Below are 26199 nucleotides of genomic sequence, written 5' to 3'. Positions count from 1 at the left end.
TCACCAGCGTCCACTAAAAAACACAAAAATATTATTTTATCCTTTATTTTTCTTCAAATTTTCAAAATAAAATAGGTAAAAAAGTAAAGAAACTCTGGTTAATCAAAACCCTAACCTTTCAAACCCAACGATTTCTGTCTCGTCTCCGCCTCCGCCTCCATCTCCCTTTCCCTTCCCTACAAATCTCATTCATTCCTCCCATTCTATCTATCACTCTTTCTCAAACCATAAAGTGGGATATAAGTTCTCTCTGCACTTGCCGGAGCAACCGTTCAAAAGAAATCGATGGACAAGTCCGTCAGCTCTACACAGTCTGCTAAACCCGCTTGCTCTCTTTGGTCATTTAGCTGAGAGTTGATACGGGCCACGGATTTTGTCAAGAGCAACTGCAGGACATCTTTCCAACATTTCATGACTTCCCTATGGGCGGCATTTAATGGCTTCCCTGTACCAGCGGCAACACCGCTTTCCACCATTTCATTCCCACCTCTTGTTCTTCTTCTTCCACTGAAGTCGAAGATAACCCAGAAAGGTGAACCCACTAGAGTATCGATGAAATTGAAGACAGCCTAGTAAGGTAAACCCGCGAGAGCACCAACAGGCCACCGCCTGATCAACAATGGAGGACGAGTACCGGTACTACCATCTCCTTCTTCGTTGCTGTCCAGGTCCGATTACCCACCACTGTCATTAATTCTAACTTCCGAAGCTTATTATCCCTCTCCCATGTCTGCCAGAGCACCGACTGACCACCGCCTAAGCAACAATGGAGGATGCCGAGACTTTCTATCTGAAACGAAGCACTCTTTGGTTTTACAACAATGGAGGTAGAAACGGACGAGACGAGAGGAAGAGGGGAGTTAATCGCACAAAAAAAAATGAAAGCTTCTCTGTACAGACGAGACGAGAGGGAGAGAGGGAGTGGGGGAGCAGTTGAAGGAAAGTGATAGCAAGGCAGCCAGGCAGGGGAAACAATCGCCATGTGGGAGTTTTCAAACTCAAACAGCAGCGTCGGTGCCGTGCTGGCTTGAGAAATGGTAATGCTTCGCAGCCAGGCAGGGGAAACAGTCGCCATGCGGGAGTTTTCAAACTCAAACAGCAATGTCGGTGCCGTGCTGGTTTGAGAAATGGTAGGGTGCTTCGTTTTTCAGGTGACTGTGCACAGTCGAATAAGCACTCTCGTCTCGTCCATGGAGCAGTCGACTGACCCTTATTCACCTGATTTGAGCAGCCGTACGAATTCAGATGTGCACAGTCGCAGTCTTCGAACTCAAACAGCGGTGCCGGTGGCGGAGACTCCCCTTCTCCCCCTCGAGTTGATACTAGTGAGTGGCTCAACCTATGAGGGTACTTTAAGGCAGACTTGAAGGCTTACATGATGGGAATTTTGATTTGGCATTTTTTAACATAAAGGGTATTTTAGGATTTTTCAAAGTTACAGCAGTCACGTAATGGCACATTTGAAGATATTAGGATGGAAAATTAACGGCGAAGGAAGATTTAGACAATTATAAAAACGGTAGGGATAACGACAGTTAATTTTTAACTAAACCATAAGGGCAATTTAAGAAATTTATGTTATAATATATGTGTATCATGCCGTGCCAATACGGCCCCTTTCTTTGTGCCATGTCGTGCTGGTCCGTGGGGGTTAAAACCCCAACTCGGTAGGCACAGGGTTCGGACCGGACCGGTGGATTGACAAAATAAAAACGAGGTAAATAATTCTAGAAAATTAGGAGAGAGAGGTGTGCGTGCTCGATCAGTTTTTGCTATCAGAAATGACTTGGGGGAAGAGGAATCGCAGCTTCACCTCATTATCCTCGTCATCATCTTCGTCGTCTGAAGTGGAGGAAGAAGAAGAAGATGAAGAAGAAGATAATGATGATGATGGTGATGGTGATGATCATTATCATGACGACGACGACGACGACGATTATGAAGAAGATACGGGGGGGACGTCTTCCAGGTATTAGTTTTTAATTTTCTCTAATTTAGTTGTTTTAAATGGAACGATGAATTTTGTGCATGATCACCCTTTACTGTGTTAATATGAGTATCTTCATGTGGAGGTCAGTGACGATGTCAGCGATTGGAATGAAGATGAGGAAGCGGATCGCGGCTCCGACGATGATGTTTCGGAGACGGTAAAACCTCTCGACGACGAAGCACGTTGCAACAGAGTCATCAATATTCTCAAAGGTTAGGTTCTTTTAGCTTTTTTGTTCTCTTGAATTCGAAATGCTACCAAGTTTTTCCAATAATCCGCCGAACTTCGCTCTTCTAGTCTTCTTAGAATGTTTGATTCTATAATTCGAATTTTGGATTATTTATATTCTTTTAACCCTCTTTCCCCTTTCGGAAAATTAAAGCAATAGTATATTCTTTCTTCGCGAATCTAATTCACTTGTTAAGTATCTGTTAAATGATATTACTGTTCTTAGAATTTGAAAGAAGGAATCGGCATACTGTAGTGGGAAGTTGGAGATGGTTTTTGGAACTTGGAAGACCGAAGAAGAAATGTCGTAATGTTCAGTGCTTTATTCTGTTGTGATTCTCACCAGAAGCACATGGTTGTTAGGTTTTTTCTGAGTCTTGCATTCAAAGGCATTATCATTGATTATACAATTTGCTTTGATTATATCTCATTTAAGGTATATTTTGACAAGTGGAAAGAGTTGGGTGGCAGATAAGGTAGCACAGATAGCAGACATTGCATAGAATCTTTTTTCCCCCTCTTTTCTAGTTCCCAGTGGGAAAGTAGGAACTGGTTGTTCAGTAGGTTAATGGGTAAATATCAGGTTTGGACCCAGAGCTTCAATATCAGCCCTCACAATTGTCACCAAACTAAAACAGTTAAGCAAATATAACAGCTAATATGTATGTATGTGTGTGCGTGTGTGTGTGTGTGTGTGTATATATGTATACATAATTGGCATTATAGTACCAAGAACTATGCAAAACATCCCTTGCCCTAGTGAGTGCCCTTTCCAAACTTGCATATGCTCTGAATGAGTGTGGTCAGACTTGGACCAGACTGGATGGTTGAACAGGTAACCCAGTGACCTTTCTCTGTCCTGGTTATTTGATGGTTTTTCCATTGTCAGAACAAGCCAACCAGCCAATTAACCAGTAAAACCATGACTCAGTGATCTTTCCAGTTTTCTGCTTGGTCCAAGTCTGACAACATTGCTCAGACCCTGTCAAAACTCATTTTGGATGCAGCTTTTCCGGCTAGTACCAAGAGAAGCATGACTAGAGTGTAAGCAGTACCTAAAACTTGAGGCCCAAGGTGCACCGTAAACAAAGTGAGGTCCCTGTCAAAACTCATTTTGGATGCAGCTTTTCCGGCTAGTACCAAGAGAAGCATGACTAGAGTGTAAGCAGTACCTAAAACTTGAGGCCCAAGGTGCACCGTAAACAAAGTGAGGTGTCACTTTTGAAAAATAAAAAAAAAGGAAAGAAAGAAACATAATGCACTAGGATTGCAAATCTAAATTCTGAAAGAACAAAATATTTCAGAATCCTATTAGCTCAATTGGTTAGAGTATCATGTTATTAATGTGAAATTTATAATTTTGTATGTTCAAGTCCTACATAGACTATTTAAACTCTGAGCGTCATAGCTACACTCTACAATATAGTATTTTATGTATTCAACATCAAATACAAGGTCAATTCATCAAATTATAGCAACAAAATAGGCAAGGCATACCCAGAAAAATGAGCATCACCTGTGAGTGTGAGGATACAAAGGCAGCCCAGTGCACGAGGCTCCCACCGATGTTGGATCTGGGGAGGGATAGATGTACACAACCTTACCCCTGCACATCCAGAGAGGCTGTTTCCAAGATTTGGTCCCTGGCCACCAGGTTGCAAGGTGTATCCTTGCCTGTGAGGATACACCTTTTTAAAAACACTGGCTGAACTTATCTTTTTAAAATAATTAATTAATGATGTTACCTAAAAAAATATTAATCATTATCATTTAGAATGAAAATTGATTTTTTTTTTAATTTCCATGAACTTTTATTCATCTCTTCTTTATGATTTGTTGACTTGGCCACATTTTCTTTGTTGGCTACCATACTAAGATTCTGTCTTCTTTACTCTCTAAGATTTGATCCCCAGAATTTGACTTTTTTCTATTCTTTATTTCAAATATTGTAATGCAACAGTGAGATTTGATAATATGCCTAATGTTCTGTAGGAGGGGATGATCTACATGCACTAAAATTAGAAGAATGCAAAGCATATTTGCGGAAGCATGGCCTTAGGTTAACAGGGACCAAAGCAGTTTGTGTACAAAGAATTCGTGAACATTGGAGGTAGTTGTTTTATGCAGAAAAATATGCTTTCAACATGTATATTCATATTTTCTAGGACTGTGATCAGAAACTGTGCATCATTGCTGCTTTAGGATGAATGACCTCTTTTTCATTTTTTATTTTCCCTCTTTGATTTCTCTTTGTTTCTATAATTCTTCCATTGAAAGTTGATAGTTTCTCATAACAACATTTTCATAAGAGGATTACTTGGGTCAGGATGGGGGAATATCTTGGGCAGAAATTTTGCTTAATTGTATAACTGTACTTTTGTGATTTTTCATATTTTTTTTGGATATTTAGAAAAGCTTTTAGAGAGCTCTTGGTTGGTAATGTTCATCAGCTCAGGCCTGTATTTGACGTAAAAGAGAATGCAAGAAGGCTACAGAGTCTAGTCTACCTGACTGAACAGGAAGGAGATGAGAGCAGAAAACACTACTTAAATGTCTAGCTGACAAGATAGTAGGAACTGGTACAAAGAGGAACAAGGTCTCTATTTACAACAGCATAAAGAGGAACACGGTCTCTATTCACAAAGTTTAGGAAGAAAGATTAAAGATCCATGGTGCAGTAGTCTGCCTGCCAATGGTGTATACACCATATGGTTCAAAAACTGAAACTCATTGCCAACTATCAACTCATAGAAGAAAGAAGTATTTTGCTTGGTGGATCCACCACATATCTCATACCCATGCACATGTTGTATTTTTTTTATCAATAACAAAACTTAAATTTATCAAAAAGAATAACTAATTACAAAGAAGGGGAGATAATCTATCTTAACTCCCCCAACAGAGGCTACATTCCCCAAAAAGAAAAGAACCAGAATTACAACTGAGCCCAGAATATAGATTCCCTAATCACCCCTTGCTTGGCTAACCCATCAGCAAATGAGTTAGCAGATCTCTTCACTCAGCTGTACTTTATTTCCATATCCTTAGCCAGCCACTTGAAGTTTTTCTTTTCATTGCTGTAGCTCCATAACCCAGCCTTGTCTTCTTTCAACCACCCTACTACCACCACCGAATCTCCTTCAATTACAAGCCTCCTAATGTTCATTTCCTTTACCCTTTGGACACCTTCCAAGACTGCAAAGATCTCAGCCCTGAGCGAGTCACCTACCCCAATTGGGCCTGAGAACATGGCTGAGACAGTCCCATTCTCATCCCTGAACACTCCCCCAATGCCAGATTGTCCAGGGTTCCCTCTTACTACTGCCATCAAAGTTCCACTTTATAAAACCAGTGGGGAGAGGGATCCAAGACAAACTTAGACCCTTTTTGACCTGGGAAAAGCTAGCAATCTCTTTCCACTTTCTCAGCAGATCATCCACAATAAAGTCTGAATAAACCCAAAGATTTTAACCACTATACCACCCTTATGTGGATCAGTTCTTTTACATTTTCAATGCTCCTCTCTTTTTCTGAGAAGATTCTTGAGTTCCTTTCTTCCCACATTGACTAGCACACAACAGCCCTTAGGCATCTCCACATAATCCTACCCTTTGTGTGTGTGGGGGGGGGGAGGGTCCACCTACACCCAAAAGGGAAAATGCCCATTCCCAAATAGTTTTAGCAAGATGGCAAGAAACTAATAGGTGATAACTAGTCTCCCCATTAGCTTTGCAAAGAGTATATCTATGAGAGGATAAATAGGTCTTGGGTCTCTGTCTTTGAAGCAGATCACTACTGTTGATTCTTTCTAGGAAAGTTTCCCAACAAAAATCCCAACCCTAGGAGGAATTGGCTTACATCAAATCTCTTTAACAAGGAAAGATAAACCTATGAGGCCGGTTGGTCGAGTTAAGATTTTAAAGAAAGAGACACAAGAGAATGAGCTCGAGGGGGAGGGGTCCAAATTCTAGTGTCTTTCTTTATGGGGTCCAAGAACACATTTTCAAGAATACCTAGGAGAGTCAAGGTGCTGTCCAAATCTGAATCTCTAACAGCCCTTCTCAAACCCAACCCCAAAGCTTGAAGATGAAGGGACAATAAAAGAGATGAGCTCATTTTTCAGGTCAAAGAGAGCATACAAGGATGGAAATTGGTCCTTCAACGGGGAATCCTCCGCCCAAGTTTGTTCGCAGAATTTTACGAGGTAACCTGAGTTTAAGTCATACCTGATCAAAGGGGAGAAAGCTAGTAACAAGTCATGGATGGCTTTCCAAGGTGAAGCACTTGTAGTTCTTGTTAGAATTCCAAGATCCCATCCGTTGTCCTCAAGCCCGTGAATGCTAGCCACTATTTTAGCCCACAACTTCTCCTTCACTAAAGAGAACCTCCAACCCTCCTAACTTCTTACTTCTAATCACCACCTCCCAACCCACTCGATGGTCTCTCTTCTCCTCTCTTGGCTCCCACAACAAGTCTTTCATCAGTTTTTCCAATCTATTAGACACCTTTGTTGGAATCTTGAACACTGACAAGAAATAGATGGGTAAATTGGATAAGGTAGCCCTAATTAGTGTGACCCTCCCCCCAAGAGAAAAATAGTTCTTCTTCTAAGAGGCAAATCTCCTCACAAATCTTTCCACCATCTGATTCCAAAAACTTCCTTTTTTCGGGGTTATCTCCCAGGGGTAATCCTAGATAATTCAGGGGCCAACTTGAATCTACACATCCTAATAACTCTAGACATTCCTTAACCTCCCTTTCCTCCATATTCACTCCCACTATACAACTTTTTTCAAAATTCACCTTAAGGTTGGACATCTGTTCAAAGAGTTGTATCACCATTTTCAAGTTTCTGATCCATCTCAAGTTACCTCCTTCACAGAAAAGTATTGTCACCTGCAAATTGTAATTGGATAAGTGGAATCTCCTCCTTTCCTAATCCCCACCCTTTTAATAAATCCCTCGAATATGCTCTGTGAATCAACCTTCCTAGTACATCTGCAATCAAGGTAAACAAGAAAGGAGAGATTGGATCTCCTTGTCTTATTCCCCTTGTTGGGAAAAAATCTACCACTGTCCCATTTACCAACACAGAGTAATGACAACTCCTGACACATCCCATGATCCATTTACACCATCTTTCCCAAAACCCAAAGTTAACCTTCACTTCCTTTAGAAAGAACCAATTAACCAAGTCATAAGCCTTTTCTAAATCCAGTTTGCACACTACTCCCTTCTTCTTGACCTTTTTGAAATTCTCTATACTCTCATTTGCAATTAATATTTGATCAGCTATCTATCTCCCTTTCACAAAAGCTCCTTGGTTTGGTGCAGTAATAGTGGGTGGGACTTCCTTTATCCTTAGAGACAACACCTTTGCAATTATCTTGTACAAACTGTTTACCAAGCTGATTGGTCTGAAGTCTTTTGGATGAGAGGCATCTTTCTTCCTTGGGACCAAAGTAATAAAGGTGGAGTTCAACCTAGGATTAATTACTCCCCTCTTATGAAATTCATCAAACACCAGTATTAGATCCCTCTCCAAGATTTCTCGGCAACCTTAGTAAAAAACCATTGTGAATCCATCCAGGCCTGGAGCTTTTGTTATGTCCATGGAAAACACAACCTCCTTTATTTCCTCCAATTCGAACTTCCTTTCCATCCTTTGTCTGTTTTCTGCCCCTAGATTTGGCTAGTTCAACCCTTCTAACCACACCCTCCCACTTAAAGGCCTTCTAAATATGGACTTAAAGTGATCTATAATGGCCCTTGCTATCTCATCCGGGTGGGGTAAAATTGACCCCTCAACTTCCAATCTTGAAATAGAATTCTTTCTTCTCCTTCCATTTTCCATAGTATGAAAGAAGCTAGTGTTTCTATCTCTCTCATGCAACCATTTGCATCAAGATTTTTGCCTCCAACTGACTTCCTCCTTGTGCAAGCAATCCTCCAATTGCCTTCTCAATCTCCCTCTTTGATCCTTGGCTCCCTCTTCAAAATCTCCCCTTTCCTCTTTCAAGTCCAATTCCTCAATATGATCCATCAATATTCGCTCTCTTTCTTCTAGTCTACCAAACTCCAATAGGTTCCACTCCCTAATCTTTACTTCCAAAAATTGGAGCTTTTTGTGAAATCTCATGCCTTCCCATTCCATTGAAGGATTACACTAGTTCCACCATTCTTTGACTTTCTTAGTAAACCTCGGGTGGAGTAGCCACATTTTTCAAATCTAAATGGAGAAGGTCCAATGCTCCTCCGTTCTTCCCTACAAATCACTATGGGCTAATGATCTGAAGTGAGCCTAGGAAGCGCCCTGGAAGTTAAACTCCCCTAGTGTTCTTTCCAATCTGTTGAGAATAGGAAGCTATCCAATTTGGAACAGAATGGATTTGATCAGAGATTGGACCAATTGAAGGTCTTGTGAGCTAATGGGATCTCTTTAAGCTCAAAAGCATCCACAAAGAAGTTGAATTTCCTCATATTTGTTGTCACTCTCTGATTAGGGTTGTTAGTTTCCCGTGAACCTAACCACATTAAAATCCCCACCCACACACCAAGGCCTTCCCATAATCCCCTAACATCACCCAGTTTCTCCCACATTTCCTTTCATTCCCTATAGTCATTTGGTCCATATACATTCATTAACACCCATTCAAATCCACTCTCTGCTTGCTTGAATTTCATAGATACAGAGTACTTGCCAATTAATTCCTTCATCCCCACAAGCACATCCCTCTTCCACAGTGTCACAATCTCTCTTGAGGATCCCCAAGATGGAGCAGCCACCCAATTGATCCCTCAAGCTCTCCATACACTTTTTGCCCATCTGCTATCAAAATCCATTCTTTTGGACTCCTGAATTCACACTACATCTGGGTTATACCTCTTAATCACCTCTTTTTTCGTTGCTCTTGAAAACCTGCGCAAGAATATTGCAATATACCTAGCCATCAATCTCCCCTTTCCTCTTTCAAGGCACCGATTTTCAAGGGCAAGAATATTGCAATATACCCGGCCCTTTTGTTTCAGGTACCTAGGAAAGAGGATTCATGTAGCTGACCTATAGTTGGGATAAGGTTTGGATGATGGTGATGATGATGACCCAACCATTTTGTTCTAGCAGTCTCCGTTTCAAGTACCTGAGATGAAGTAATTGCCCTACAGAACCAATTAAATTCAGGCTTAGTCACTTGAAGCCAGTAGATTCTGATTAACATATCTCAGTGACTTATAAAGCCTATGCAGCTAGCCTGAATCTAATGAGGCCATATTGGTATAGAGTATGATTTGAGGCATGGTAAAGTTGGGAATCCTAACTTGGCTTTTCTACTTCTTATCTTTATAGAATACAAGTTAGATCATATAAAAAAGTGCTAAGCCACAAGTAAAAGTGAAAAATAAGCTTTTCCTGTCGTGCATTCATATTTTACTAAGCAGAAAAAAATAAATAAATATGAATTTTTATGAACAAACTAAAATAAGAATTTTTTGGCAAACTTATCTCATATCAATGTCATTAAGAACAGAATTATTGTTAGGAGAAACAGGTGGAGGCTACATGCTAGATGGAGAAAAGGTTCGTGGAGGCAGGAAGATGGAGAAGAAATCTGAAGGTTGAAGCTAAGGTTTTCCTGTTTGAGGAAGAGAAGGGTAGAGGAAAGCTGAGTCTGAAGATAAGGGAAGCAAGGAGGGCTATGGTTCTGTTGTCTGGAACAAAAGTAGTGGAATGGTTGCAGAAGTTTGTGGAAGGGGCTAGTTTGAAAGGTAAGCAAAATAACAGTCAAGAGCTTGCAGTTGATGAAGGTAAGAAATATACTATTGAGAGCAGAAAGAAAGTGGAAGGGTGATACATAGCTCTGGCTGAGTTCTTCGGTGGAGGAAAGAAACAGCTGGTTTGTTTCCCAGCAGGAAAACAAAACCAGGGGTGGAGGGATGTGAGTAAGGTGCTTCAGGAATTTTTGCTCCATGGAGTAACAAGAACAAAGGAGAGTTCAGGAAAAGAAGATGGGGTGGTTGAGAGAGATACCTTAACTGGAAGCATGGAGCAGGGATCTGTAATCTTATCAAAAGCCAATGGTCAATGCAGGGTTTTGGATTACTTGAAGGAAGAGTGGGAGAACAAATTTATAGTAGAGGCAGGGACGAAGAATGTTGAATGGAGGAGAGTTGCAGATTATTTAATATTGAACCTGAAACTGAAGCATGAGTTTATTGTGACTCCCTTTGAAGCTGAAACCTGAAACTGAACCTGAAACAGGAAGCTTGAATACAGAGGTTCTGTTCTTAGAAGAAGAGGGGACTGTTGCAGACTATTCCAAGGAAGAAAGAAGTACAGGAGGCGCTGCAAATGCTGGACAGCTCCGTCTATCTCAAACTGAGGAAGTCAACGTAATCTCTCAGGGCTCTCGGGATTTAAATGGAAAAACTCAACCCTCTCTATTGAACTTGGATAAGGATGAACCAGAAAGGGGAGTACTGGAGTTGGGTCTTCAAGGGAGTAAGTTAGATGTTGCTGTTAACTTTACCATGAACACTTTACAAAAGTTCCCTTGTAAGGAAATGACACCAGACTCGGTCGTCTTTGGCAAACAGTCCAGTCCTAGCTTCTCGAATGCTCTCCCTAACCAATCAGGTATGGTTGTCAGTTTATTTGTGGATACGAACCAGTGTGATATGCCTGAAACAGATGTACCAGCATCCCATCCAGAATGTACGAAAAAAGTATGCTTAGAGGTGGAAGAAGGGAGAGTTGGGGAAGGCAATCTTGAAGAAAAGAGTAAAGAATTAGATGAAGCTTGAAGACTGATTTGCACAGAGTTTGAGTTACTCAAACAAAATGAAGAATATATGGATGGGTTCAATGAAGTGATCATGGGTAGGGGAAAGGAAGGGGATGACCCTGTTAGAGGAGAACTTCAGACCTCATTAGTGGAGGTTTTTGGTGAGGGGGATCAGGCTGATGCAAGGGCTGAAAGGAGTGAACAGGTGGAAACATTCAATAAGAGGAGGGAGGAAAAAAAGAAAAAAGAAAAGAAAAAAAGGTCAGAGGTGGAAAGATTAATTTGTGACATAGAAGGGAACTTAGAGTTTAGTGGTAGAGGAGATAGGAGAAAGGGATTGAAGTAAGGAGTTGTGGTTTAAGGTTGAGGGTGTTCTATTGGTTTGTGCCTATGAGGATAGTTAGCTGGAATGTTAGGGGTTTAGGGAGTGCAAAGAAAAAGAGGGTGATTAAGGACTTACTTAAAAGGGAAAGGCCTGACATTGTTATGTTGCAAGAAACAAAGTTGTCAGAGCTGGATAGAAGATGGGTGAGGAGTGTGTGGAGGTCTAGAGGAGTAGGATGGATTTCAGCCCCATCTTGGGGAGCCTCAGGGGGTATTGTCACATTTTGGAAAGATGATGTAGTAGAGGTAGTGGAGGAGTTAATAGGAAGATTCTCAGTTTCCATCAAATTTTTAAGAATGTAGAGGATGACTTCACTTGGGTGTTAACTAATGTCTACGGTCCCAATAATTATAGAGAAAGGAATGACATGTGGGAGGAACTGTATGCAATTCAAGGTTTATGGGAAGGTCCATGGTGTTTGGGAGGGGGTTTTAATGTGATAAGATTTTTTGAAGAAACTAATAACTCCCAACAAACCATCACAACTAGCATGAGAAAGTTTAATAGCTTTATTGCTGATTGTGAGTTAAAGGAGATCCCACTAGTGCAAGCTCGATTTACTTGGTCTAACTTACAGGAAGTGCCCTTGTGGTTGAAGTTGGATAGATTTATCTTTAACGTTGACTGGGAGAACTATTGGGGAAACTCGGTGTCTAGAGCTTTGCCTAGGGTGACCTTGGATCATTGTCCTATAAGAATAGGTGTGGAAGATTTTATCAGTGGACCTAGACCCTTTAGGTTTGAAAACATGTGGCTAACCCACCCGGATTTTGTGAATAAAGTAAAATTTTGGTGGAATGAGGAATTGAGGGGGACAAAATGGAAAGGGGTAAGATTTCACAAGAAACTACAAAGGATAAGAGCCAAAATAAAAGTTTGGAATAAGGAGCATTTTGGAAGACTTGAGGAGCAAAAAGTGAATCTAATCTTTAGGATAAGAATGGAGGAGGGGGAGAGAGTTCTGAGGGGACAATTGAAGAAGGACCTAGAAGAGGTCCTACTGAGGGAAGAAATAAGCTGGAGGCAGAAATCGAGGCATAGATGGATTAAGGTGATGGGAATACTAAGTTTTTTCATGATGTAGCAAATGGGAGGAGGAGAAAAAATTTTGTGGAATTCACTAACCAGGATGATATTGCTAGGAAGTTTGTGGAACATTTCAAATTGATTTACAAAAGACCCTTGGAAGAGAGGAAGGAAATCGAAGGGATTTATTGGTTAAGGTTGGAGGAAGATCAAGTTAGGTGGTTGGAAAGAAACTTTGAGGAAGAAGAGATTAGGAAGGCAGTGTTTTTGATGGATAGGTCCAAAGCTCCAGGACCAGATGGTTTTACAATGGCTTTTTACCAGGATTGTTGGGAGGTGATAAAAGATGATCTTTGTGAGGTTTTTAATGAGTTCGCAGAGAAGCATATAGTCAGTCGAGGCATTAATTCCACATTCTTGGCCCTAGTTCCAGAGAAAGCTTATGCTCTCCATCCTAAAGATTTTAAGCCAATTAGTTTGGTGAGTCGTATTTATAAGATCCTGGCCAAGGTCTTGTCTTTAAGGATTAAAGAAATCCTCCCCTCCATTATTAGTCAGGCTCAAGGGGCTTTCATCCAAGGGCATCAGATAATTGATCAGATTTTGATTGCTAGTGTGGAAGAGATGAAGAGGTCCAAGCAGAGAGGCTTTGTTTGTAAGCTTGATATGGAGAAAGCCTATGATTTGGTGGACTGGCAGTTCCTACTAGAGGTTTTGAGGAAGTGTGGGTTTGGGGAAAGATGGTGTAGTTGGATGACTGGTTGTGTTAGCTCTTGTTACTATTCCATCCTAGTAAATGGGGTGGTGAGGGATTTTTTTCCAGCTAGTAGGGGAATCAGACAAGGGGACCCACTTTCACCCTTCCTCTTTACCTTGGTAGCTGATGTGTTTAGTTGAATTATCACTAGGGCTGATAGGGAAAATGTGATAAGGGGTTGGAGAGTAGGCATAAATCGAATTCCAGTCACTCACCTTCAGTTTGCAGATGACTTGATGATCTTCTGTGAGGGAGGTTTCGGTGAGAAGGTTGAAAATTTGAAAGAATTGATTACAGATTTTGAAGGAGTCTCTAATTTGAAAATCAATCTAGGGAAAAGCTGCATAGCCGGAGTAAATTTAGTTTTTGAGGAGGTTGAGGCGATTACAGGCTATCTTGAGTGCTCCATTTCCTCCTGGCCTTTGTCTTACTTAGGGCTTCCGTTGGGAGCAAACCCTAGGGAGAGTAGGTTATGGACCCCAATCTTGGAGAAGTTAGAAAAGAGACTAGTTGTTTGGAAGAAAAGTTATATCTCTTTGGGTGGGAGGATCACTTTGATAAAAGCTACCCTCATGAATCTACCTACCTATTATCTCTCTGTCTTTAGGATACCGTCTAGGGAAGCAAAGAAGTTGGAAAAATTGATGAGAGATTTTCTGTGGGAATTGGGAGAAGGTAAAAAAGACCATTTAATTAAGTGGGGGATTGTGAGTAGAAGCAAAGAGGAGGGAGGATTAGGGCTCGGGAATGTGAGTAGAAGCAAAGAGGAGGGAGGATTAGGGCTCGGGAATGTGCTTAAAAAGAACTCAGCTCTGTTAGGGAAGTGGTTGTGGAGATGGCCTTCGGAGTGGGATAGACTCTGGCACAAAGTAGTGAAGAGTACTCATGGATGTTCAGAGAGTGGTTGGGATGCTGGTGCATCAAGGAGGGCTAACCTAGCTGAAAGCTAAATTACTGTAGCCGAAGTAGCAGAAAAGAGAAGAAGAAGAAGAAGAAGAGATGCTGGAATGTCGAACTGAACTGCTCAGTTGACAGTACTATTATTTATATTATGATGTAGTACAATGATACAGGAAGTTACTAGAATGCCCCTGATTAGTGATGGGACACCCAGACAACTTAAAACATTAAACAGGATTAGGCCCATTAACATAGGCCAGTACAAGACAACTTAAACTTAAGTATAGGCTAATAAGAACTCTTATCAGCCGAATACTCATACATACAAAGACTTCAATCCAACACTCCCCCTCAAGCTAAGCATGGATATCAATCATGTTTAGCTTGCCAAGCATGTCCCTAAACTTTGCTGTTGCCAGCCCTTTAGTCAGTACATTTGCAATTTGCATCTCAGATGGAGTATAAGGCACACAGAGTTCACCCGAGACAATTCTTTCTCTAACAAAGTGTTGATCAATCTCAATATGTTTTGTCCTGTCATGCTGCACGGGATTGTTGGCAATGTTGATGGCAGCTTTATTGTCACAATACAGCCTGAGAGGACCTTCAGCCTTAATGCCAAGTTCATTAAGAAGAGTTCTGAGCCATAAGAGTTCAGCAACCCCGTGGGCCATAGCTCGATACTCTGCTTCTGCACTTGATCTAGCCACTACATTCTGCTTCTTACTGCGCCATGTGACCAGGTTTCCTCCCACAAATGTACAGTAACCCGAGGTTGACTTCCTGTCTCCAACAGACCCAACCCAATCTGCATCAGTGTAGGCTTCAATTTCAATTCTATTGTTTTTCCTGAAGAGAATTCCCTTCCCTGGGCAAGTCTTCAAGTACCTGAGAATCCTTTCAACTACTTTCATTTGAGGGATCTTTGGAGAGTGCATAAATTGACTAACATGCACAACATAAGCAACATCTGGCCGAGTGAGGGATAAGTATATCAGCTTCCCTACCAATTTTTGGTATCTCTCTCTATCACAGTAGACCTCCCCTATTGATTCCTGCAGGCCATGATTCTGTTCCATTGGAGTATCTGCTGGCCTGCACCCCATCATGCCTGTTTCCTCTAGGAGGTCAAGAACATACTTCCGCTGACATATGTAGATTCCCTCTCTTGACCTGGCAACTTCAATCCCAAGAAAATATCTCAAATGACCCAAGTCTTTGATCTCAAATTCAGAAGCTAGAAACTCCTTCAGTCCTTTTATCTCTTCCAAGTCATTCCCGGTAATTACCATATCATCCACATAAACAATGAGTGCAGTAAGTTTGTGTTATGGTCACACCATCCGGCAAGGCACCGCGGCGCAGTCATAGGCAGCAGCCCGCACAACAGTGGGCACCGCCTGGCAGCACTGTAGCATGCACTGCCGATAGCGCGCAGCACGCATCGCCAGGCAGCAGCGCACACCGCACGGTAGCACGCACCATGCACACGCCCGGCACCGCACGGCAGCAGCACCATGGCGCGCAGCACGCACCGCCAGGCAGCAGTGCGCACCGCACGCACTGCACGCCAGCACGCACCGCGCACACACACGGCACCGCACGGCAGCGGCACCATGGCGCAGCACGCACCGCCAGGCAGCAGCACGGTAGCAGCACCATGAGGCGCGTGCACGGCAGCGGCACCCTGAGGTGTGCGCACGCACTGTGCGGCAGCAGCACTACGCGCACGCACCCGGCAGCAGTAGTAGAGCGGGGCCCACACGACAGCTCATGGGGGTGGGCCCACCCTTATCTGAATATGCCAACTCGCCACCAGCTTACCTTATCCCTTATCCCTTATCTTTATCTAATCTTATCCTTATCTTATCTTAAGTAAGAGTGAGTTACCATTAGGAGTAGGTAATTAGGAGTTTGAGTTCAAGTTGGAGTTTGAGTTTAATTAGGAATTTCCTTCTGTAATCTCCTATTTAAGGAGCTACGAATTGAAATAAAACATTATTCAGTTTTCCAGCCAAGAAAAGAATGAGGAGAGTTTGGGTGGTCTCTTGGACAAATCACCCACTAGATAGGCAAAATAGGGTCTGTGCGTAAGACCAAAGGCAAGGGAAGATCAGGGGTTCCTGCCGTGGAACGACCCGTGACGCGATCCTACGCTCGGGCCCATAACATCTTGGTATCAGAGCCAAACGTCATGGGCGATATGGAGAAGTTGTCTTCCAAGGTCCACAAACTGGAACACCAACTTGCAAAAACCAGCATGGAGGTTCGTGAAGTCAGGGAAGACGTCCGGGAGATGCGACGCCTGCTGGAAGCATTCCTCTCCAATAAAGAAATGAGTCCGGAGGGAATCGCCAACACAAACAGACGCCGTCCGGACTGGGCAGAGGCATGCAGCGAACAATAGATCGCTGCCCCTACAGCCGTAGTTAATTCCAAGGATCAGCGCACGGAGGATGAAACTGTAAAGTCTCCTCTTTTGGCCAGGGACGATGACACAAACATTATAGTAGAACCTGCTGAATGCGCTCCTTTGACGAAGGCAGGTGGGCTTGGCAATGTTGCTGGGGCTTTACCGAAGGCCTTGGCTCAGCGTGGACATAAAGTTATGGTTGCGGCACCACCGTATGGTAACTATATAGAAATCCAAGAAACAGGAGTGCGCAAGAGATGCAAGGTGGAGGGGCAGGATATAGAGGTAATTTTTTTCCAAGCTTACATTGATGACATAGATTTTGTGTTCATGGACAGCCCTATGTTTTGTAATATTGAGGAAAAAATATATGGGGAAGGCCGAGAGGATATTTTAAAACGCATGGTCCTCTTCGGTAAGGCCACTCTTGAGGTCCTCTACTGTAAGCATACCCGGTACAGCATTCTTATGATCCACAACAGAGCACAACGGGGTCATGGTCCAGTACGTGATTTCTGTTATGTGGACCTTCCACAAAACTACTTCAAACTATATGACCCAGGAGGTAGGGAACACTTCAATGTCCTTGCGGCTGGCCTGAGTGCAGCAGAGCGTGTAGTCACTGTAAGCCATGGCTATGCCTGGGAGCGGGAAACAAAAGAAGGTGGCTGGGATCGGCACCAAATAATCCAGCGTGACGCACGGAGAGACGGGACAGTCCCTGTTGTTCAAACTGTTGCTGGACTGAGAAATTGTGTGCAGTCGTTGGATCCATTCGCAGAATCCCAAACCATGTATCCAGAACACGAGCTTGAGGACAAGCTCGTAGTCCGGGAGGGGTGTAATGTTATGGTCACACCATCCGGCAAGGCACCGCGGCGCAGTCATAGGCAGCAGCCCGCACAACAGGTCGCACAACAATGGGCACCGCCTGGCAGCACTGCAGCATGCACCGCCGATAGCGCGCAGCACGCATCGCCAGGCAGCAGCGCACACCGCACGGTAGCACGCACCATGCACACGCCCGGCACCGCACGGCAGCAGCACCATGGCGCGCAGCACGCACCGCCAGGCAGCAGTGCGCACCGCACGCACTGCACGCCAACACGCACCGCGCACACACACGGCACCGCACGGCAGCGGCACCATGGCGCAGCACGCACCGCCAGGCAGCAGCACGGTAGCAGCACCATGAGGCGCGTGCACGGCAGCGGCACCCTGAGGCGTGCGCACGCACTGCGCGGCAGCAACACTGCACGCACGCATTGCGCGGCAGCAGCACTGCGCGCACGCACCGCGCGGCAGTGGCACCATGAGCCGCGCGCACGCACCCGACAGCAGTAGTAGAGCGGGGCCCACACGACAGCTCATGGGGGTGGGCCCACCCTTATCTGAATATGCCAACTCGCCACCAGCTTACCTTATCCCTTATCCCTTATCCCTTATCTTATCTTAAGTAAGAGTGAGTTACCATTAGGAGTAGGTAATTAGGAGTTTGAGTTCAAGTTGGAGTTTGAGTTTAATTAGGAATTTCCTTCTGTAATCTCCTATTTAAGGAGCTACGAATTGAAATAAAACATTATTCAGTTTTCCAGCCAAGAAAAGAGTGAGGAGAGTTTGGGTGGTCTCTTGGACAAATCACCCCAAGGGAGAGTTCGGGTGGTCTCTTGGACAAATCACCCACTAAATAGGCAAAATAGGGTCTGTGCGTAAGACCAAAGGCAAGGGAAGATCAGGGGTTCCTGCCGTGGAACGACCCGTGACGCGATCCTACGCTCGGGCCCATAACAGTTTGCTATCCTGTCTCCTTATGAACAAGGTATGGTCTGCACCACTCTGAGTGTACCCCACTTTCTTCATGGCCCCACAGAGCCTCTCAAACCATGCACGGGGAGATTGCTTCAACCCATATAATGCTTTCCTCAGTTTGCACACCTTTCTACTAAAGTCATAGCCTGGTGGAGGATCCATAAATACCTCTTCATGAAGGTCACCATTTAAGAAGGCATTCTTCACATCTAGTTGATGAAGTTCCCATGAAAAATTTGCTGCTAGTGACAATAGAACCCGAATTGTGTTGAGCTTTGCTACTGGGGCAAAGGTTTCTTTGTAGTCAATCCCTTCTTTCTGAGTAAACCCCTTTGCCACAAGTCTGGCCTTGTACCTTTCAATGGACCCGTCCTCCCTGTGCTTTACAGTAAACACCCACTTGCACCCAACAGTGGTCTCCCCCTCTGGCAGATCCATTAATTCCCAAGTTATTGCTTTCATTAGGGCTTTCATCTCTTCATTCATAGCTTCTTTCCACCTTGGATCAGACACAGCCTCTGAGTACCTAGAAGGAACACGCACAGAGGAAAGAGCAAACACAAAGGAGTGATAGGCAGGAGATAAATGTGAGTAAGAAACAAAATCAGCAATGGGGTGCCGGGTGGTGCAAGAGCAGATAGGCTTACGGAGAGCAATAGGAAGATCCAAATCAGAAGTATGAGAGTTGGAATTACCTTGGATTGTAGAGACATATTGATCCGAGTCCAACTGGTTGCTGTCATGAGGTTGAGGGCCCATTTTTCTTCTGTTGTATGTAAGTATCTCTTTTTGTTGCCTACTGGAGCCTTCAGGAACATCTGCAGCATCAGGAGAGGTAACCGGCACAGTGGGAGCCTCACTGGGTTGACCCGGAATGTCACAACAAGGAGTAGGAGGAGAGGATGGAAGACCTGAGGCAGATAGGGGAACAAAAAAGGAGGGAGAATGAGAATCCTCTTCCATCCCACTAGTCTCCCCCTGAAGAGGATTCTAAGAAGACTGAAAATAGGGTTGAGACTCAAAGAAGACCACATCTCTAGTGACATACTTTCTATTGGAGACAGGGTCATAACACTTGTAACCCTTTTGTGTAGGAGAGTACCCCAAGAATATTCCCTTTGTAGCCTTAGGATCCAGCTTGGTCTTCTTTGGATCCTTCACATGTATGAAACATATATAGCCAAAGACCCGAGGAGGAAGGGGAAAGTCTGGAAGAGTGGGGCACAAAACAGAGAAAGGGGTTTTCATACCCAACACCTTAGATGGCATCCGGTTTATCAGATATGATGCAGAAAGTACAGCTTGAGACCAGTATTGCTTGGGAACTTTGTGCTAGAATAGTAAGGCTCAAGCTGTCTCCAATAGATATGTCTATTCTTGCGCTCAGCAACCCCATTCTGCTGAGGAGTATAAGCACAGGATGATTGATGTAGTATGCCAGCATCTTCCATGAATAAGTTCAAGGATTTTTCAAAGTATTCAGCAGCATTGTCTGACCTGAATTGCTTAATCTTCTTATTAAACTGTGTTTCAATCATCTTGCAAAATGCCATGGTTATCCGTGGTACTTCATCCCGTCCTTTTAACAGGTAGATCCATGTACAACGAGAGTAGTGGTCAATAAAACTGATAAAGTACCGGAAGCCATCAAAGGAAACAATGGGTGAAGGGCCCCAGACATCAGAATGAACCAAATCAAAAGGAGCACAAATTTCATTGCTGGAAATTGGATACATAGTTCTACATTGTTTTAACATTTGACATACTTCACAGGTTAGACTCTGACTTGGAATGCCCTTAAACAATTCGGGAAACAACATTTCTAATGAAAAGAAAGACACATGACCTAGCCTAGCATGCCAGATGCAGCTTAGCTATTGACTCCACACTTTCCGGATTACTAGCAGCAGATGCTTGTAAGGCTGAGCCGATGTTTGCATCAAGGTAGTAGAGGCCTCCATACTCATGACCGCACCCAATCGTTCTCCTTGTCAATCTGTCCTGGAAGACACAATGAGTAAGAAAAAAGATACTACAGTTCAAATTTTTGGTAAGTTTTGAAACAGACAAAAGATTTGAGGTAAGACTGGGAACATGTAAAACTGATTTAAGAGAGAGGTCCTTGCTTAGGTCAACAATTCCCTTTCTAGAGATAGTGGAGAAAGACCCGTCAGCAACTCTCATCTTATCCTGACCAGACAACAACTGATATGAAGAGAATAGGGAAGACATATGTGTCATATGGTCAGTAGCACCGGAATCAATAACCCAAGAAGTAGAGTCAATAGAGCCAGTGGCACTGAAGGCAGAGGCTGTACCTGATCTGGCAAGAGATGTAGAAGCAAAAGAATTATTTCTTAGACGGGCTAATGCCCTGCTAAGGACCTCAACCTCACTAGCAGTGAAGCCCAAAGTACCAGTTCCAGAGGAATCAGCAACCTGTCCCATAGGAGAAGAAGACATTGTTGGTGTATTTTGTGAGTTGTCATCATTGTTGCTAGTGACAAAATTCCCACTTGCCGCAGGCCTGTTATCTCTAGAAGAAACATCTCTGGGTATTGAAGACATCTTGACTGCAGCCACTGTGTAGGTGACACTGATTAAGACTAGCCAAAGCAGTTCTGAAGGTTCTGAACCAGTTCTGGAGCAGATCTGATTGACCGAAATGATCACAGCAGGTTCTGACAGCACTCGACACAGTTTCAGACTTGCCGAGACTGTCACAGTTCAGTTACAACAGTAAGCAAGGAGTTCTGGGCTGGTAACCGACCTGAAGCTAAGGGTTCTCAACTATTGTGCTATGCAGACTCCACTTGAACTTCGAGTACTGCAACTGTAAAGAGAGTGCCCTTCCTTGCGGCCAATACTAGGACTGCTGACATCAGTCCTCAACTAGGGTTCACAGTGCTGAACAATCTGGAGCTGGCAGCTCCCTAGGTAATCTCACAGCAGTGGTGAGGGGTTTCAGACTGATAACCACCCTGAACTTTGAGCTGTTTGCCACATTGCTATGCTGGTAGAGGTGTTCACAGTGCTGGTAGAACACTAGATAGACTTCACTTGGGCTGAACCAAAAACTGCAACAGTTCGGGTACAGTAGCGAGTGAACAGTTCGAGGCTGCAACAGTAGCAAGTGAACAGTGGCTCTGTAGAAGAAGCTAAGTCTGTGCGAGTCTTGCTGGAGCACCGAAGCTGCAACTGTAGAAATAGCTAAGCCCCTTTCGGCTAGTGCTAGGACTGCTGAAATCAGTCCTCAACTAGGTCTATCCTACACAGACCTCTCTTAGTAGCCAAATAGCTACTATTTGCTGGAAATAACCTAGTAGGACATCTATTTCTGGGTCTTACTTCCCTTGAGTCCTACAACCAAGAGAAACCCTAGGTTTGAACTTGCTTTACTCCCTTACACCCCTAGGTCTTCACTGCAGCAACCCAGAAAAGGAAGAGAGAAGATGAAAAGACAGCAAGAGAAGAGAGTGTGTGCCGGCTGAAACCAGGAAGAAGCTAATGCTCTGATACCATGAAAGCTAAATTACTGTAGCCGAAGTAGCAGAAAAGAGAAGAAGAAGAAGAGATGCTGGAATGTCGAACTGAACTGCTCAGTCGACAGTACTATTATTTATATTATGATGTAGTACAATGATACAGGAAGTTACTAGAATGCCCCTGATTAGTGATGGGACACCCAGACAACTTAAAACATTAAACAGGATTAGGCCCAGTACAGGACAACTTAAACTTAAGTATAGGCTAATAAGAACTCTTATCAGCCGAATACTCATACATACAAAGACTTCAATCCAACACTAGCCACACCTTGGAAAGCAATTCACAAAGTTCTTCCACAGTTCCTTAGCTGTGTCAGGTATGATGCTTGTTTAGGTAATTCTATTCGGTTTTGGGAGGACATTTGGGTTGGAGATCTCCCTTTGAAAGACCTTTTTCCTTCATTGTACTCTGTTTCCTTGTATAAAAATGAGGTGATCTCAAAATTCCTTCCGTCGAATTTATCCTTACCAACTTTTTCTTGGGATTTTAATTTCCGTAGAGGATCAAGGGATGAGGAAATTGAGTGTTTGTCTACTCTTCTATGTCTCCTTGATAAGGTTTGGTTGGATCCCTCGAAACTTGATAAAAGGATTTGGGCCACTCACCCCAAAGGATCTTTTTCTTGTGGTTCCTTTTTCAAGTTCCTCTGCCAATCTCCCTCTCATCAGAGTTTCCCTTTCAAAGAAGTCTGGTGTAGGCCGGTCCCCCCAAGGTTATGGCTTTGTGTTGGGAAGTGTGGCATGGTAAAGTAAACACAATGGACAACCTACAAAAGAGAAGACCCGTCCTTTGTATTTCCCCAAACTGGTGAACTCTTTGCAAATCTCATGGTGAGGATTGTAATCATCTATTTTTATCTTGTAGTGTCACTGCAGAGCTCTGGGCTTGGCTTCTATCTTTGTTTGGGTCTAGTGGGGATATGCCAGCAGAAGTAAGCACAATCTTTAACCCTTCTTTCTTCTCTTGGCCCCATAAAAGAGGAAGGAAAATGTGGAGATGCTCACGAGCAGCATTGTTATGGACAGTATGGGAAGAAAGGAATGCCAGAATCTTCCAAGAAAAAGGAAGAAGCAGTCAAACCTTAAAGGACTGCATTTTGTCCAGGTCTTTACATTGGTTAAAGACTCTAGAATTATTTAACCATTTTACTTTTACTGATTGTTGGAAGGATTGGAAGTTGGTAGCAAGCTGTTCCTCCTACAGGGGAAGGGCAGTGACTAGCTGGGTCCCCCCTCTTGGTTCTTTGAAGCTGAATTTTGATGGGAGTAGCCAGGGTAACCCGGGTCCCTCTGGGATGGGAGGTGTATTGAGGAATGAGGCTGGAGAGGTCTTAACCTACTCTGGCCCTTTAGGAGTTGGGATCTCTATCCGGGCAGAACTGCTAGCTGCAATACAAGGAATACTTCTTGCAAAAGAAGTGGGCATGGAGAAGCTTCTGATTGAAGGAGACTCTAAGACAGTGGGTGGACTGGTTAAATAATCCGGAGGATGTCACTTGGGGCTACAAAAATGAGTTAAAGAAATTCAAATGGCTGACAAGAAATATGTCTATAACAGTACAATGGGTTGGGAGATCAGCTAATGCTTTTGCTGATGTCTTGGCAAAACAAGGGATAAATAGGGAAACATTGTTCTGGGTACAATTGTAACTATTGTTTTAATTTCAGCATTCATGTTTTCTCTGTTATAGTTTGTGTATTTGCTGTTTGGAGAGGCTGCTCCTCACGCCTCTAAGGGGATCTTCTTGTATCTATTCATTATTTTAATGGAATTGATGTTATTTATCAAAAAAAAAAAGAACAGAATTATTGTGTTACCCTCTATGCATTCCAGGATAAAAGATGGAAATGGTGAGAGATTGTATCCAAGGTCATCCTTTGCTATTGACTGCACAGGTTGAGTGATTTGTATGTGCACTTTCACATCTCTTTAGATGCAGTAGCATTTATTAGGTACAAACTGAGAAGTCCATTTATGTTTCAGGTGATGTCTGTAAAGGTGATATTGTTCTGTTCAAACAGAGGGTTTATGAGAGGTACATAGAGTTTCCTGTTGCATGCAGGGGCGGAGCTAGGAGTTTTTATTGAGGGGGGCCAAAACCTAAAAAACATGGATAGGGGGGGCAAAAGCTAGGAAACATGGGTAAGGGGGCTAAAATAAATATAAGTGGAACTTAAATAGATTTTATGGGAATCTTGAAGGTATAGGGGGGGCATGGCTCTCCTCTGCCACCCCCTGGCTCTGCCCCTGGTTGCATGTTTTTTCCTTTACTCTTTTCTTTGCAGTCTGTGGACTTATTTCACTTTCCACTATGATGTGTAACTCTATTTACTTGTACTATGATTCAAATAGATTTGACAAGGTGACAAGGAGCAGCAATGTTATCGGGAGGCGAACCATTGCTGGCAGGATTTTGAAGGAAAGTTATGGTGAAGCCAAACAACAGCATACATTCACTGTAAGACTGATTTGGGGGGATTGGCCGATTTTGGGAACCAATAAATCTCCTTTGTTTGGCCCATTGAATGATGTTTTCTGACCTGCATGTATGCCACTAATACTGCAATTCTAAATATCTAAGTTCTTTTCCTTATACCCCTTACAAATGCATCATACACCACTCATGGGCCAAAATGTCACTTCAAGTTTGTCAGTACAGTGGGTCCCACACCCAATATTTGGGATATGTGTTACATTTATAAGGGGTACAACCGTACAAGAAAAAGAAAGATGTCCTTGTTTTTCTCCTGCTAACATTTCTGTGGGCTGCTTATTTCGTTTCTTAGATATTCCATGTTTTTAGTCAGTTGGTGATTATTTCTTCTGTGGTTTATAAGGTTGAAGTACTTTGGAGCAAGGGTCCAAAGAAATTGCCACCTTTATTTCCTTTGCTTGTCAAGGGCCGGAACCTCTATAGACTGAAGACATTCCGACAGGTTAAAACATTAATATATATGGATACTGAAGCAGCTTTTCTTGGCATTGGCTTATTATGTCTATTGATTTGCTTAGCATGTTACATATTTTGTTCTAGCCCTGGAGTAATGAAGCAGAAAGAGCTAAAGTTCTAGCTGAGAAGCACCAGAGAGGAACAGAAGCAAGGCATGTCAGAGCAATGAAGAAGTCTCGATCTGCAAATGGAGGTTTGTTGAAACAAATTCTTCATGTCTATTCTATGTGTATGTATGGCTTTCTTTTTTTAACTGCAATAATAGAAATCTCTTGGTTCTAACTTTATCTTTGTTCATTTAGGTCCTAAGCACCGGAGAAATTCCCATTATACAAGGACTCCAAAAGAGCCTCAAAGGCAGGAATCTTTTCCAACAACCACATTGCAAAAACAAAAGCATATTGATTGCCGCAGAAAGGCCCCATTTCTCGGACCAGAAAAAATGAAAAGAGTCTCAAAGCCAAGATATTCCAAATCATCAAGCAATCTTGGATCTTACAACCCTGCCAAAGATGGAGTTCCTATGCTTCACCAATATACCCATTATCCCCTGAGATGGGCTCCACCTCCCCATGAGGATGCATTCTCTAGGGTGCATGCTAATAGGGAGGTGCACCATTGTCCTTCTGGTTATGAGGTAGGCTCGGCTTCAACTGCAATGAGAGTGCAGCCTTCCAGACCTTATACTAATCCAACAGTAGCTCCCACATTACATAAACAGGGATACAACCAGAACTATTGTTACTATAATCAATATGCCCAAAGAAATCCCTTCTACCGGGCGTAAGTCTTGGCAGCATTGTTGATGGAAGGTGGTGTTAATAGGCAGTTGCATCCTTGTGGGAGCAAAGGCCTATGGGATACAAAAAGTGGTTTTTTGTCTTGTTGTACTTATACACCAGGGTGTCAGGACTTAGGGCTCAGGGATTTGTTGGAGATGGTGCAGGACTGGTTGATGCCCTCTGACACGTCAATACATTTTCCATACTAGACAAAATTAGCATAGAACTACTTTCAGTTCAAAATCCAGTGCTAGTTAAAACGAAGAAAACCAGAAAAAAGCCAATGCATTCCCCATTTAAGATTCAATTTTTCTTTTTCTGTTTTTGGTAAACAAAGTTAAGTGTCAACCTCCCCCCTCCCCCAAAATGTTTGTCTCAGTTCTGCGCAACGGAATCACCTCTTCCCAAGTCATAGCTTATCAAAGGGCTTTGAAGACCTGCTGATGACAACTTTTGAAAAGCTGTTTTTTTTTTTCTTTTTAATTTTATTTTTGTATAGCTCTGTTGAGGGATTCACACTATACATGTTGATGTCTCTTGTTCTTCCAAATTTCCAAAATCTAGAGGCTTTGGACTAGAAACTTGGGGAACAGTCTTTTTCATTAAATTCTGAAAGCCATTGGTTCTTAA

The 26199-nt window shown here is 43.1% G+C and overlaps 1 protein-coding gene across 2 annotated transcripts; it reads left to right on the top strand.

The window, feature by feature from the left end:
- Positions 1–14: 14 nt before the first annotated feature.
- On the top strand, positions 15–26199 carry LOC104605551 (uncharacterized). Of its 2 annotated transcripts, XM_010270365.3 has the most exons (9): positions 15–1969; positions 2078–2202; positions 4211–4328; positions 23671–23732; positions 23821–23872; positions 24190–24295; positions 24675–24773; positions 24872–24980; positions 25090–26199. In XM_010270365.3, the coding sequence occupies exons 1-9, from the start codon at positions 1782–1784 to the stop codon at positions 25572–25574; spliced, it is 1344 nt and encodes a 447-aa protein (XP_010268667.1). In that variant the 5' UTR covers positions 15–1781; the 3' UTR covers positions 25575–26199. The 2 variants fall into 2 exon arrangements, with proteins under 2 accessions (XP_010268667.1, XP_010268684.1); XM_010270382.3 differs by lacking the exons at positions 23671–23732; positions 23821–23872.

Source organism: Nelumbo nucifera, chromosome 5 (assembly GCF_055504915.1).
Source record: "Nelumbo nucifera cultivar China Antique chromosome 5, China Antique-T2T, whole genome shotgun sequence".
NCBI classification, from domain to species: Eukaryota; Viridiplantae; Streptophyta; class Magnoliopsida; order Proteales; family Nelumbonaceae; genus Nelumbo; species Nelumbo nucifera.
This window is presented reverse-complemented; position numbering and strand designations above follow the sequence as displayed.